The 15,552-nt window shown below is 55.8% G+C and overlaps 1 protein-coding gene across 9 annotated transcripts in view; it reads right to left on the bottom strand.

Moving 5' to 3' along the window:
- Positions 1-2,717: 2,717 nt before the first annotated feature.
- The window catches only part of PEBP4 (phosphatidylethanolamine binding protein 4), a 228,156-nt gene continuing 215,321 nt past the window's right edge, over positions 2,718-15,552 (bottom strand). For 7 of the 9 annotated variants that reach the window (XM_032471080.1, XM_032471079.1, XM_032471081.1 and 4 more), the window contains 3 exons: positions 15,376-15,421; positions 13,116-13,229; positions 2,732-3,021 (listed from right to left, as the gene is read on the bottom strand). In XM_032471080.1, coding sequence (XP_032326971.1) covers positions 2,867-3,021; positions 13,116-13,229; positions 15,376-15,421 — 315 coding nt within the window. In that variant the 3' untranslated portion in view covers positions 2,732-2,866. Of the gene's footprint in view, positions 3,022-13,115; positions 13,230-13,605; positions 14,073-15,375; positions 15,422-15,552 lie in introns of those variants that run through there. The other 2 variants (XM_032471084.1, XM_032471083.1) reach the window with 2 other exon arrangements.

Genomic DNA, 15,552 nt, shown 5'->3' with positions numbered 1-15,552 from the left:
GCCCTTGCTGTGAGTGTGCAGGAGCTGGCCCTCCCACAGATCACACTTGGTCTAGAATAGTGAGGCTGTGAGAAGGGAAGATGCTTGGGGGAGACTCCCCTAAAGTTCTTTTGGAACTTCCAGCCTTCCTTCTTGGCCCACCTGGCTTCTGAATAAATACAAGCTCTGGCCTTTATTTTCTGTAGTTAGGAGAGTACAATTAGAGTATTGTTTACCTCTGAGTACTACGAGTGGGAAGGCCTACACTGGCTTCTACCATTACTGGTGTGGAACAGGGAGTAGGTTCCTTAACTGATCGGAATGTCAGTTTCCTCATCTAGAAAATGAGAATCATGACACCTACACTACTGGGTGGTTGTGACAATCGAATGAGGGAATATGTATGAAGGCCCGGATAGGCTGTGAAGCCGGGCAGGAATGCATTAAATGAGATGCCTCAGGTCAGGCATTTGGCATGGTGCCTGGTATACAGACAGTGCTCAACAAATGGCATCTGATAATGATGATGGTGATGATAATTCCAGTTCTCCTCATCCCTGTAAAGGGGTCACAAGTACCCCCTTACATTTTTCTTAGCTGCTTTGTTCGGGATCTCGAAGCAATCTACGTGCTCACTTTGTTTCTTCCTGGAGGAGGCAGCAAAAAGGCAAGGGGTAAGAGGCCCAGCCCGAAGCCTTCTGCAGGCAGAGAGCTGAGTCAGGTGGGCTTCCCCAAGGTCTCCGGACCTCCAGGTTTCCCCTCCCGGCCACTGAACTCTCCTCTGTGGCTTCCGAGGACGTTGGGCAGGGTTGGCTTCATCCTACAGTCTGGGCTGGTTTTGTTCTTTTTTCACATTTTGGGGCCTGGAGGGTGGGGGTCTTTTCTGCAACTGAACTAAAAGCACAAAACACCAGGGGAAAAAGAAAGCTGGGTTGGGGGGGAGGTGGGGGGGCGGTGGAAGGAAGGAAAGCAAGCCGATAATTTCCTCGAAGGATAAACATCCGATTTTTTTTCTTCACCCAAAATAAACATGCTAGCCACAAGGAATTAAAAGCAGAAGAGGGGAGGATGTGTCTCGATTTGGGGCTGCTCTAGGAAGCTGACCTGCTATTTATGCCGGCCTTAGCCACCAACCGGAGCTGCCAATTACACTCCGGGCTGATGGGGTGGGGGCTGCGGGGAGAAGGGCCCAGAGAGAGGGAGGTTCACACACACATCCCTGCCAGGGCTGCCTTCCACAACACTGCAAACGGACACTTCCTTTTGCTACTTTTTGTAGCTCTGCTAATAAGCCTGCCTGGCGGAGTAGAGGAGAGTGGAGAGTTCCTACTGCTTGGGCTGGTGTCAAAGGCCCTTCTACAGAACAGGAGCTTGGTGTCTGACACGGAGGCAGGGAGCCGAATGTATCGGTGGTCGGGGGAGCACCGTTCAATACCCTCTCCATCGCAAACTCGGTCTCCCACCTCCTGGTGTTCTTCAGATTCCCACCGCTGAAATCTTCCCACGAGTCAGGAGTGTGCTTAGCTAGGCTGAGGGGTTGGCCGGGGCCCCTCGCTGTCCAGTTAATGTAGGGCATGGCTCTAAGAAGGTAATAACCCTGTGCCCAGCTGTGGCCTGCCCCTTTCTTCTGGGGATCTCAGGGCCTTTGCACGCATGAGCCACCCACATCGCTGTATGCTAGCCAAGGATGGGGAGTAATTAACTCTTGGAGGGAAACTGAGCAGAGGGGCTTCGTCAGGGGGTGGCGCTGAGAGGACTGGAGCTGGGGTGGGGGAGTTGAGGAACCAGGGTTTAGCCTGGGAATGAGACCAGAGCAAAGAGGTGCCTCCAAGGGGTTTTTGGGTGGGAAAGCCAAGAAACCTTCAGAGGACGTCCAAGGCAGTCAGGATGCCGAAAGTCCTTTCCTGGTAGATACAAAGGAGTTTCTTCACAGCTTTCTAAAAGCACAAATCAGGTTTTCCTGCTTCTCCCCTCCAATCGGCTTATCATTCAACGACTTCCCATTGCTTTCAGGGTACAATTCTGGAATCCTGATTCCTGGCCTGTTCTGGTCTTGGCCCATCTGTCCAGGTGGCTGTGATTTTGGCCTTTCACAGCTCCTGTCAGTCACAAGAGCTCCGAGGTGTTGTTTCTCCTCTTTATCCGCTGTCCCCACTCCCAGTTAACCCCTGCCCTGCTTCTCAGCCCTGAAGTTAAATATTGCTTCCTCTGAGAGGCCTTCCTGAGCCTTTGCCACCCCCTCACCCCCCATCACAATGCAGGTCCCACCTACACCCTCTCAGAGGACTTGCCACATTTGCTGGGATTTGCTGGTGGTCATCTGATGTTTTCCCTCCCATATGGACTGGAAGTTCCAGGAAGCAAGCCTCATGCAGGGCCTGCCCTGGTCGCCCAGGTCTCCCCAGCACCTAGCAGGAGGTCAGGCACACACCAGGTGCCGACAATGTTTGTCTAATGAATGGAGTTGAACTTCGGAGCTGGAAAGGACCGTGGTGAGGACAAATTGCCCCCTACCTCCTCTTCCTCCCTGACTTTAGAAAGGATAAGTGACTTGCTCAAGATCACACAGTGTCTTGATGACAGTTCAGGGCTGGGGATCCCCACTCCCTGACTGTTCGTCCATTCTTCCCAGCTTCCCTCCCCAGCCATCTACATTTACAGCAACACCCCAGGCCCCAGCACTGGACCCTGATGGATCTCCTCTCCCTGGTTTTTGAAGGAGGACAGGTTTGGAAACAAAACATCCAATTGGTAAGCCCTGGATGATTTTTTTTTTTAATTCTGAAGAGAAGGGGTTCGATACCCAGAGGGGGTTCCATGCCCGGACCGTGGGTGGTGAGCACTGTGGACACATCTGCAACGGTGAAGCCTGAGGTCTGGCGGGCAGTTACCTCGGCTTGGGTTTGTCCTGGAGCTCGCTGCTCCCTCTTCCCCGGGTCTGGAGGTTGGGCGAGTCCTGGTAATGCTGGGTCATGAACTGGGTGCTTGCTTCTGGTTCGCCTAGGTGGAAGCGGCTCAGGAATTTGTTCATTTTCCAAAAGCCTGAAAGGACAAGTGGACCACAGACAGGCAGTGAGAGAGAACCGAGGACTTGAGAGCTGGTGGGGGTCTGAGAGGGAGGCCAGCTCTGGGGAGTGGAGGTAGCAGCTGACGACATTGGACGTTGGTCTGAGGGCAGCAGAGGCCTAGCTACTAGGACGGCCCCTGGATGGTGGCCACGTCTGGGAAGGGTGCTTCCCAGAGTGCAGTGGGGACTAAGAGTCTGGACTGAGTCAAGGACGGCCTTTGGTCTCTCTCCTCAGGCCTTTATTTGGCATAACTGGCTTCTCACTCATATGCAGAAAGGAAATGCCCAGTCAGGTGGGCTGCCCACTTCCTCCACCCCCCTCTCTTTTCCTGCAGGCTCTTCTGACCCCATGACTGAGGACTGAATGCTTCCTTTCTTCATACCTGCTCACCCCGGATGCCGGGCTGAGACTGGCAGAGTGTCTGCACTATTCTTCCGATCCCCTCCCTAGAACCCCGGCCCCCTCCTCCCGGGTCCCAGGAAACATTGTGCGACAGGATGCCTTCCCCGGCTCTGGCAGAGGTGAGGGGGCAGGGCATACGGCCAGGTCACTTCTCCCTGCCCCTAGGACCTGGATCCCGGAGGGGAGTGGAGGGGAGCATGGGCAAGGTGTCCCAGCCTGGACCCTGGGGAAGTCCAGTGGCTGCCCAGGTCAGAGGGGGCCTCCTTGAGGGGAGAGAACCCAAGGGCGTGGGGGGAGGTGCACCTTCTGGAGCAAGTGTCAACAGGCCTGGCAGCAGGGCAAGGAGGGCGCAGCCCCGGGCACTAGGGAGAGGCTGAGGGAAGTGGTCAGAGGCATATTCCCACGCTCTTGTTTCCCAAACCCCGGGCCTCAGGCACCCTCAGCGGATGATCGCCAGATAAAATACAAGATACCCAGTTCAACTTGAATTTCAGACAAACAACGAAAAATTTGTTAGTATAAATATGTCCCACATAGTGCATGGACCATATTGATACTAAAAAATAATTCCTTGTGCCTCTGGAATTCAAACTGAACTGGATATCCTGTATTTATTTATTTCATTTTTCTCTTTTTCTGCTAAATCTAGCAGCCTTCCCTGGATGGAAGGACGACTCAGGGAAGAGCTTGCTTGGAGCAGAGAGAGACAGTGGCTGATATAGACTGAATCAAAGGAGAACAATAATCTCCAATACACAGAGAGGGTGGGGCCGGGGCTGGCACCTCAAATTCCTCCCTAAGCTGCCCCTTTACCCACCTGTGGTCCTCCATCGATCGGCACCCCCCTCCCTTTTCAGCAGTGAAGAGAGCAAGTCCCCTCTGCCTGCCCTCCGATCTCCCCCACTCCCCCTACCCCGGGAGTTCTCTGCATTTCAAAGATGTTGTCAAGGAGAGGACAATTTTTAATCCAAAGAAACAAAACAATGATAATGCTAATAATAATAGTATTAGCAATGACACCAATATAGTGCCTCCTATGTGCCTGGCGGAGTTCTAGGGACACCACACAGAGTCACTTAATCCTCACAAGAGGAGACTATTTTTTATTCCTGGGGCACAGATGGGACGACAAGGGTCACAAGACCAAGTTCTGGTGAGGAAGCTTCTTAGGGGCAGGGATGGGGGAAAAGGGCCTCTATGGGTTCCCTCAAGTCTTATGTGGCTCTGTGACTATACATCAAATGGAGCCTCTGAGGGCTGGAAAATAGTGCATCAGGCCTTCTCTTGGGGGATGGGCTGCACAGGATGGGCTGCTGCTGGGCTGGGGGCTTCCACTAGGATGGGAGGGAGGGAGGGAGAAAGGGAGGGAGGAGGGGCTGGCCTGGCTGTGGCCTCTGCACCCAGGGAGCCTGGCTGCCTGGAAAAGTACTGTAGTGTCATGACCCTGGGAAAGTATGTGTGTGCACGTGTGAGCACGCAAGCCAGGGAAAGGGCTCATGGGTGAACTGGTCTGTGCAGGCACGGGGACGAGGGGGCCTTCCCCTCGGAGCAGGGCAGGAAGGAACCCGGTGGCAAGGAGGGAATTGAAACTCATCACGAGATCAGGGCGAGTTGGCGGAAGGAAATCCCCTGGCTCCCCTCTCCCAGCCGTCTGCTCTCCCCTCGCTCCAAAGACTTCTCTTGACCGAGCTTGGCGTGCTCGTGGGGCCTCACAGCTCCTTTTGGGTCCCATTTCCAACAACCCTGTGGTTCTTGGGATTCTTGGGCAGCTCCTCAAACCAGCCCCGTCTCTCAGGAGAGCGGGCACAGTGCTGCCAGCTGCTAACCTCCGCGGCCTCCTCCCCTGGCTTGGCCGTGACTCCTTTCACCTCCGTTTCCTGCCACAGAGGGCGAGAGGAACTGACCCTGTGCAAGTTCTAGAAGGAAGGGGGTGAGTCAGGCCCTCAGGGCTGTGTGGGGAGAGATGAGGAGCTTGGAGGCTGTGGCGTCTGTGGTCACCGCGTGGAGGGAAGCCCCATCCTGTATGGCGCTGCCTGCTTCCCTGAGCTGCAGGGAGGCCGCTGCCGCAGGAAGAGGGCGGCACTGCTGTCTGGGCTCCGGCCACTCCCCTTGTACCATGGACCCATCCAGGATGGGCCCTTCCTGGGACAAGGATGGGGTGGTGAGTGCACTTCAAAGGCCTTTGCGGCAGCAGAAGGCCTCCAGCTGCAAGAGAAAGGAGGAGGGTATCTGATGTCTCCCTCCCAAGCCAGCGGCTAGACAGAGGCCTGGTCTCCTCAGGACGAGGCTGCCACACATGATGTGCAGTTTGGTCCCTGTACAACCCTAGGGGGTGCTGTTTTCATCCTGCAAAACCATATGCAAGGGCCATTCTCTCACTTGCTGGTCTGTGCTGATGGGGAAGATGTTAGCGATGAGAGATGTTAGACGTTAGCGATGCTCCTGACACAGGCTGGAGGTGGGGAGTGGGGAGAGTTAGGTCACCTCAAGTAAAGCCATGAGGAGGGGGTGTTCTGAGTCTGCTCTCCCCGAGATGCTGGGAGGGAGTGAATGAGCCCTGTCTTCAGCAGCTGGGGGAGGGCTCCAAGTTTTACAGAGGCTCGTCCTCTGAGTTTGAGTCCCAGGGACTGCAAGGCTGTAATGTTCACAAATGGCCCTGGGGTAGGGCCTGACAGCCCGTCTCTTCACACCCAGTCTCCCATGTGTGTGGGATTGGCTTACCACTGCTTGGGAGTGGTTCAGCACAGGGGATGGACAGCCCTATTGGGCCCATTAGGGTTAGGAGGCATCCAAGAGACTGAGGAAGTGATGCTACATCTGGTCTAGCACCTCCCCTGCCGACCCACCCCAGCCCCGCGGGACTCTGGAGAACGGGGTGGATGGTGCCTCCGCTAGAATTCAGAAGCTCTGAGCTGGAGGGGATCTCAGACCCTGGGATCCAGGTCCCCCAACACTGACAGCTGCTTCCAGGGTCTGCCAGGGCTGGGGCAGGACTGCTTTATCCAGGCCCCACTCCTGCCCCCGACTTTGTGAGACAATTAACACTGGACTAATAACAAGCTAGGCCTTTGTAGGGTGGCCTCAGCCAGCAGCACAATTTGCAGCCCCGGCAGACGAGGTCCCCTTCCTCACAGTGGCCCTGGAGTCTCTCCAAGCAGGAAGCCCACTCAAGACGTCCCAACAGCATGGGACAGTGTTCCCCGTGTGTCCTCGCTCCCCCTTGACTTGTCATTTGGTCCTCAGTGGGCCCTCAAGTGTTCCCACTTCCCTGGGAAGTGGGAGTTGGGAAACCCTCACTGGGAGGGAGGCTCAGACTCTCAGGAGGGCCCCCTCAGCGTCTGCTGGCGTCCGGCTCCGAGCTGCCCTGTCACCCCAGGCCACCCTCTTCCCTGGCTTCCCCCTGCCCTGCCCCTGCGCAGGGGCTCCAGGGTTTCCTGTCAGGGGACAGTGGCCCTGAAGAGAAGACCAAAATTGAACGCCAGCCTAATAAGCGCCCCACCGAGCTCCGGCTCAGGTCTGTAATTTGTCTGGCTCTTCGCGGGGCTGGCCGCGGTGATAGGAGCGCTGATGCCTTTCTGCTGAGATTAATGATGTCCCGGCGGTGGTGGGCGGGAGGCCTGAGCCTTTTATTTTTTGTGCCATTAAATGACATCCAGAGACTTCCACTCAGGAGCTGAAAAGCCCTCGTTCCATCACATCCAATTACTCCTGGAGAATATTTGCTGAGTGGCTGATCCCGCTGGCTTCAGAGGCTTGGGGCAGAGGGGACCACTTTGACTTTGGCGGGAGTGAAAGGGCGGGGATGCTGGGGGAGTTTCCGAAGTGTGGAGGGGTTACTCCTGCTCCTCTGGAGAGGAGAACCCAGGAGATCTGGAAAGCAGAAGTTCGATGCCTAGTTATCCAGTAAGTGGATCACCCAGGCCTCCTCCTTCCGTCCTTTTGCTGGGGACGGGGTTGGGGGAGGGAGCAAGAAGGGAGACACGAAACTGTCCACTTAGCCCCCAGTTATCAATTCCAGTATATGGTGGTGCCGATGGCTGGCTGGAGTTCCAGGAGAAATTCGGGGACTATCTGCGGTTTCCCGATGCTCTGTTCAATATAACTTTGGACGGTTGATGTTTGGCTTGACTGGGGCGTGTTCTGAAGAGGGCTGCCTGGGGCCTGTGGAGATGGCAGGCAGTTCCTAGCTGGGGTGCCTGTCTGAGAGTCGCCCAGGATGGCCCCATCTGGGCCGCTGCCAGGCCCCCAGTCCTACCCGCTCTGCCAGGTGGGTGGGGCCCTTTGGAGGCAGAAGAGGGCTGCCTGACACAAGCCCACACAGTGACTCAGGGGCTGGGCCTCGGGGGCTTCTGGGGCCTGGCCGGGTGAACCACCATGGGAGGTCATGGGGGTGGGGGAGGGGCTGTTTTGCACTGGGCTGTGGGTGTTTGTGTCTGTCTGTGTGTGTGTTTGGGCTGGTCTCCAGGCAGGGCCCCCTTCCCTGCAGCTTGGCCTGCACTGAGGGCTTCCCCTCTCTGCCACCAGGCCTCTCAGCTGAGGTCCATCCCCATCCACGCCTCCTACTGTGGATGCTGCTTGGAGCTCTGCTGCCCTCATGCCCTGGGCCTGTGTGCTTTCAAACATTTCCCTACCATGTCCCTTATTTCAGTCACCCATGGTGGCCCGCAGGCCTTTAGATGCTACAAGCAAGACTTAACCCCCACTGTGTGGCAAGTCACTGCTTGTCCCTCCTCTCTGACCCCTGTGGGTGGGTGGCTCTTCCACAAGCTGCTCAGTTCAGCTGCCTGTGGTGCTGGGGAGCAGATTCTGGTGGCCTGGTCTGGAGCCCAGGGACCCGTCTCTGGCCTTCCCATCCCACTGTGATAGGGGTAGTTGCTCTGCAGTTCCCCGAGGCCATGCTGGTGCCCTGGCATGGCCTGTTAGCTCCCCTGGCACTGTGGCATGGTTCTGGGCTCCCTCATGGCCTTGGAGAAGCTTCTGGAGTGAGCTGTGGCAGAGAGGGGATTCCCCTGGCTCACCCTCAAGGAGCGTGAGGCCGGCTCGTGACAGCCCTGGGTGAGGTGGCTGAGGTGTGGCATGGCACAGACCACAGTTCCTGGGAGTTTCAGTCTCCAAGCGGCACTTGGCCACAGCCTTCCTCCGGGAGAGGAGGGGGTACGTGGGTGCACGGCCTCGGGCGGCGGCTGTTGCTGGGCAAGGACATTGAGGCAGCAAGATGGTTTTGCCCCCTCTCTGTCCCCACACCAGGGCCCCGCAGTCTGATGGTCTGGGTTGGGGGAGAGTGAATATGGGGAACCTGGTGATGGTTGAAAAGACCCTTACCCCAGAAATCAGAAGAAAATAAACTTGCAATTAACCGCAGGCCCTTGGTCAGCCCGGCCCCTTGCTGTTCTGGGCGTGGGTTTCCTCCTTTCCCCAGGGGAGTGGTGGCTGCTGTCCTGCCCACCCTATGCGGCCGAGTGGTTGGGCAAGGGGCAGACTGGGGAGGGCAGCACAGGCTGGCCGAGAGGCTGGGCGTACATGGCCCTGCCTGCCCGGTGTTGGCACAGGGAGGGTGTGGACGCCGAGATCGTCATTTGGGGGCACGGTGCTACAGAAACAGCTGCCTTTGCAGGTGCTAAAGGAAGCTGACCATGAGGTGTGTGAGTGTGGGGGTGTGAGAATGTGCAGATCTGTGTGCGTGCGCTCGTGTGTGTGTGTGTGTGTGTGTGTGTGTGAATGGGCATATGTGGGTGTGTTCCCTACATAAACACACTCATTGATTCAAAGTCCACAGTGGGCTGAGGCCAGGACAGGTGGTAAAAAGGGAACATAAGACAGAGGTGAGCGCTTCCCTCAAGGAACCTCTAGTCTCTTGGTGGAAGGAGGACCCAGGAGAGTGGAAAATGACTGAGAAACACAGAAGAGATAAAAGCAGGTGGCTGGGGGAGTGAGAGGAGCAGGAGAGGGCAGGGTCGGCTGACTGAGAGAAGACTGCCCTGTGGGGTCATTTTGAGAAGCGCCTTGGACTGGCCCTGAAGGTGGGAAGGCGGTCCCGGTTGGGGGAAGGGGAGAAGGGGTCTGTTGAGATGGGCAGCCAGAGGCAGGCCAGTTGTTGGGTGAGAGTGGTGGGCAGGTTGGTGCGAATGAAGCAGGAGTTTAGGGCGTTCTGGCAGCGGGTGGTACAGAAGGATGCTCGGTGTGAGGTGTGAACTAACTCAGTGAGCGTGGGTCCTCTTCAGACCTGGCCCCTCAGTGCGTTCAGTTGGTTCCCCTAGAACCTGGAAGTCTAGATGCCACATCCAAGGCTCCTGTGAGGAAACTGTGTACAGAAATCATCGTGAAACACAGAAGAGCTCAGAGGCCAGATTCTGGGCCTTGGATAAGGACAGTGGGCAGATAGGGGTCAGAGCTGGGGGAGAGGAGTTAACTTGGAGGCAGAGGGTGCAAGTCCAGTGTATGACAGGCCCAAGATAATGTCCGCTCTAAATCTGGGATGGCCTTTGGGACAAATGTCAGTGAGCCTGGGCCAGCCCTTGTCAGAGGGCACCAGTTCAGGCTCTACCTGAGCAGTGCCACCTCCCTCCAACCCCAACCCCCAACATAGTCATCCAAGTTCAACAAGAATAATCTCATGCTCCCTTATCATCTTCAGCTTGTCATTCACGATTCAGTCCCAGAGAGAGAAGCAACCCCACAGGACTGGGTCAAGTTAACTACCCTCCATGGATGCCCTTCTACCTGGGCTCCTGCGCACTGACCTTTCCCCTCCAACCTCTGGTCGCTGTCCCTGCCTGTTCATCCAGGGGACCTAGAACCAGGGCGGGCTATGTCACACCCCCCCTAGGACTCCCCGCCCCACTCCACGGAAGGAAAACTAGTTCAGAGTAAGCCCCGGGGCCTGTGTTCGTTGGCAGGGCTCCTTCTCCTGGCCTCCCAAGGGCTGGTCCCACCTGGGGCGCCCTGCATCCCCCCAGCACTGTGCAGGTGCTTCAGAGACCACCAGGCATTTGGAATTCAGGTATTACTCACAAGCTGCTTATGCTTTTATGGTCACCCCGGGGTTCATCCACGCCACACATCTCATGCCTCCGGAGGCCTCCTGTCCTCTCGTTCTGGTCTGTCCTGCCCACCACTCCAGTGCAGTCGTCTCTAAAGAGTGGCTTTTGCATGTTACTTCTGCCCTGGGCCCATCTACCAGCTCTCCAAGGCACCCATCAAAGTCACGCCTCTGCTGGGCTTTGGAGACTGTCATAACCTTCCTCCACTTTCTGCTTTCATCCCCATATCCGGGGGCCTTCTTCTCACTTTCTTAAAAAAAAAAAAATCTGTATCTACGGGTTCCCCAGCCCAGAGCTCCCTTCTTCCTTCACTTGAGGATTCAAATCTCTTTCTTCTCCAGGGCCTGGCCCAAGCCTGGCCTTCTCCAAGCAGCCTCAGGGCCATATGGATTTGTAGATCACCTAGACCCAACCCCTCATTATCTAGGTGAGGAAACGGAGGTCCAGAGAGGTTAGCTGACTTCCCCCAAAGTCCAATCACTAGTGAGAGACTGGAAATCAACATTTCCTCACCCTGCAGTAAAATACCTTTCACTCTTCCTGGCTGAAGAGGGTGTGCCATCCTGGAGGGAAGGGGATCCTGGGAAGAGACAGGACTATCCCTAAGTCCACATGATCTCCAGTTGTCCTTACAACCAGAAACACACAGTTAAGTGCTTAATTATAAGTTGCTCTGCATCACTATTTAAGTGTTTCCAAAGTAGATTAGAAGCCCCTCAAGGGCAGGGAACATTCCCCGTGCCCTGGGCTGTGTCTTCTCCAAAGCCCTTAGCACAGGGCAGGCAACATGGAAGGCGTCACATGGTGGGACTAGTACCTGGCCGGAGCTTTCATGTGGGAGAATAATTTTACTGTTTCCATTTCTGGCAGCAAACAAGACCGCGTGGAAGCCAAAGGGACTTTGCTTAGGGGCAAGTCCAGTTCCTAAGTTTTCATGTAGATGGAGGGGGCTGGGGGTGGGGGTACACAGCAAATTGTGATCTGGGCAAAGATCTAGCAGGACTGTCCATGGGTTTCAGGTCCCATAGGTGTCCAGATTCTTTGCCTGCTGCCAACATCATAGGAAAGGCACCCAGGCCAATGTGTTTCCTGGGGGATGAGCCGTGGCAGGGGTGGAAAGCACCTTCAGGGCACACGCCTCTCTCCCTCCTTTGCCCCCTTCACTGCTCCACCTGGCATTGCCTAATGCTCCTTCTCCCTCCATCCCACCCTCCGGGAGCACCTGACCTGTGGGAGGTTCCTCCGGGGGCACCATCTGAGCATCACCAGGCCCAGGGCACTGGCATTGTGACCCTGATGTTTAACATGGGATTCGGAGGTCCTGCCTTATTTTATGTGGCTCCCATTTTATGTGTTGAAGGAACATGGTAGGCTGAGGTGCTAGTTTCCAGCCCCCAGGAATCATGGTGGAAGGGGCTTCATGAGACCCAGGGAACTGGAGAAATTGATCCAGGCCTGGGCAAGATACATTTTTCTTTCCCTTCTGTCTTGGTATCCAAAGTTGAAAACATGTCTTTGGCAAAGCTGTTGAAATGGATTTACAGATTGGCAGGGTGCTGCGGGCACCTGGGAAAGGTTCACCAGTGGAAAGGTTGGCCCAACCACACTTCCAGGGCATCTGGGAGCCTTCCGTGATTGGCGGCTCCTGCTCAGCACATCTGAAGGCCTCTATGTTCTCCTCCTCTCCTTTGGGGCCTGGGGCAGTAGGCTTGTAACAATACCTTCTCTGGCTTCCCAGTGGGTGGAGGTTGGTTAGGGTCACTGGGTGAAAAGAAATGGCTGATGACACCCACCTACCTACTCATCCTCCTGCCAGCCTGGGGGATGTGCTCTCTGTGTTGCCGAGTTGGTTTTGTGCATTATCTTCCCTTCCCTAAAGTGGGGGGTGGGGGCGTCATTGAGTGCACAAGGATTACTCTATTTCTCATTTTTCTGAAGAGAAGTCTAAGGCTCAGTGGGGGGCGTGGCCCACACAGGGTCAGGTGAGTCACACGTGGCATTGCAGTAGCCAGATGGCCGTGGTTCTTCCAGGTTCCTGGCTCTGGTGGTTGGAGGACCAAGGCCAAGCAGGCTGAGTTGACCATTAGGAAGCTCCTGGGAGCAGGCCCTCTGTAGAGTGCTGAGGGGGAGTGCCCCTTCAGTGGAGGGGGCATGGCCAGGGAAGTCTTTGCCCTACCACCGAGATGGCACAATTAACAGCCAATGAAGATAGACCGGCAGGGTGGCATTCCAGGCCCTCTTGCCCAGATCAGACTCAATTACAGGGTACAATTACCTGCAGAAGTGCTGTGGGGTAGCTGCCTGCACATGCCATTTGAAGCTACTGGGGGAGATGCGTCTCTGTCTGGCTCCAGTTATGCCCTTTGGGACCCTGCCTTCTAGATCCACCAACCTGGTTAAAGCCACCATCTTGGTCAATGGAACTTGCTTCTAGGGGGAGACCATGTCTAATGTCAACATCTCTTTTAGGACAGTCATTCTGGTTTATCCTCAAGAAACACCGCCCTCTGACTTTGGCCTCCAAGGCTCATGGGTAGGGCCAAGGTCCTGCCTTCCCCATGAATTCACGAAGCATCCACTTCCACCCCAGAATTCACCCTATCTTTGAAGGCTGGGAAGGCCTTACCTCGAGTTTTGTTTTCTTTGGGAAGGAGAGAGATGGTCTTTCCTTCCTGAAGGTAGACAAAGAACTGGTAACGATGGAAGCCACTTTGTGCTGGTGGGGAGGGAGGCTCGTAGGCTATGGGGAGAAAAAGGAGACAGGCTGGGCTCCACAGCCCGCGGTACCTGGCTGCTCCTGGCCACTCTGGGCAGGAGGGAAAGAGAATCATTCTGGGCCCTTTTCATAGACCCTGCTGACCCTCCTGGGGTCCCAGCTGGGGGCCCACCTACTGCAAACCATTAGGATTTATCTTGGGCAGGATCTCACCTTCAGTAGCTTCGTTTAAGAAGCAGGTTATTTAGGGCGGCGGGGCTGGGGGGAGGAGGAGGTGTGGGCTGGTTGACGGTCTTGGGCTGGAGGGGCCCAGGCCCTTTCTGGGCCAGTGGGTCTTGGTATTGTCCTCTTTTCGCTTTAGTCTATCCTGATGGAGTTCCTGCCTCAACAGAAAGCCATCTTCCTCTGCGAGTGTGTTTGGCAGCAGATTTTTATTTATTTTTTCAGCATTTCCTTATGAACTCAATCCCCAAAGAAGCCAATTTCTTGGCTGGATCCGGAGGATCTGGAAGTGGTTACGGGGGTGGGTGGGACTCAGTTCAAAGGTTTGATCATAGAAGTTGTAGGATCTGGGTGCTCGGGGCACCAGAGTCCTTCCGGAGGAGACGGCCCATCTCCCTTCCCTTTGCTCTCCGTGCAGGAGGCACTCTTTTCTGGAGGAAAAGTGGGGTGGGGACAACTCTCATCCTCCCCCCAAGTCTTTGCAGGGCCCTGGGGTTTTGCAGGCCGGACTTTTGTGGGCTGTTCCAGCTGGGTCTCCTTCCAAGAGTGTGGTGCCTCTTCCCCTCGCCTTGGCTCGCTTCATCTCCCTTTCCAAGGAGCCAAACATCTTCCTGGGGGTGGGATGGAGTGTTTGCAAGGAGGATGCTGGTGGGAGGGAGTATCGGTACATTGTGGCCACCGCCCTCTTCTGATCATTAGACAAAGAGCCACCAGCTGCTTGGAGCTGAGGAAGTGCTCCCTGTTGTGCACTTCCGGCCGCTGGGGCCTCCGGCGTACCCACAGCCAGGGGAATTCCTGACTATTCATCTCTCCCTGGGTTTCTGGATTGTAGATCAGATGTGTGCGTGTGTGTGTGTGTGTGTGTGTGTGTGCGCGTGCGCACGCGAGTGCAGAGTGAGAACAGCACAGGGTGTGCCAGAACCTTGTGAGTTGGGGTCTATGCTGGGGTGATGCAGACGTTGAGCCAAGGCCGTTTTGGAGGGTCTCTGTCAGTGTGTGTGTCATTGTGGGTAATTGATGCTTTTTCACAAACACTGCCAACCAGTAACGGAATTCACTGGTTCTGTGCACCCGGGAATTTATCCTCAGGGGAGATGGAGATGGAACCCCTTCTCACTAGGGTTTTCCTGACAAGGCTCCCCCTCTCAAAGTAGAGATGAGAGGCAGGAGGAGGAAGGGCATGGGTACCCAGACGTTGAGCTGTTTCTCAGGGCCAGGCCCTGGCTAAGTGCTTTCCCTCGTGACATCTCCCTGATCCTCAGTACAGCTCGATAAGGGGGGGTGTTCTTGCCATTTTCTGGATGAGGACACTGAGGCTCTGAGAGGCTAAGTAAGGCTGACAGAAGTGGTGGAGCTGGGCTTTGGATCCAGGCCTATCTGGTGCCCCAGTTTGAGTTGCTTCACGGAACCGTGATGCTTGGTTGGTTTTTCTTGCTCAGCCCTTTGCCAGAGGCCAGCTCACCACCTGAGCATTCCCTTTAAGTTGAATGGAGGGCATGCCCTTGCTGGCGGGATCCCATAGGGAGGGGAGGCAGGGAGCTTGTGGTGAGGAGAGGGGTGGGAAGAGGAGGGCATCAGAGAAAAGGGAGGTCCATGAAGCAATGCACAACCACTTGGTGGAACTGGGGGCAGGGGAGCTAGAGGGGGGCGGAATGAAGGGAGCAACCAGCCCATCCCTGCTGGGCAGGGGGGTGGGGGGAGGTTCTGGTTCCAGGTTCTCTCCCAGCACAGCCCTACACGTTAATGCTGGCTCCATCCCTTACTGGTTGTGTGACATGGGGCAGGTGGATCTGTGCCTCTGTTTGGTTCTCTTTAAAATGGAGTTATTATGGCAAGTAAACTCCTGGAGGAGTGCTTTGCACACGGGGAAGTGTCCACATTAAGTTAATTCTTGTGATCACCCTCAATCGTTGCCCTGGCTGGGGAAAGGGGCGCTGGAGGGTCTTACGCGATAACTCCTGGCCTTGAATCTTCCCTTTCCTTATGTCAGAGCCCTGAAAATAAGAGACAAGAATGGGTGAGGTTTACTCCAGGGGCAGCAGAAGGCCACACCATCATCACACTTAGTCCAGCTGGGTTCTACTGAGGTCTTCCTCGGAAGGAGTAGGACAGAAGAGGAGGAAGG

Source organism: Camelus ferus, chromosome 31 (genome assembly GCF_009834535.1).
Source record: "Camelus ferus isolate YT-003-E chromosome 31, BCGSAC_Cfer_1.0, whole genome shotgun sequence".
Lineage (NCBI taxonomy): Eukaryota > Metazoa > Chordata > Mammalia > Artiodactyla > Camelidae > Camelus > Camelus ferus.
This window is presented reverse-complemented; position numbering and strand designations above follow the sequence as displayed.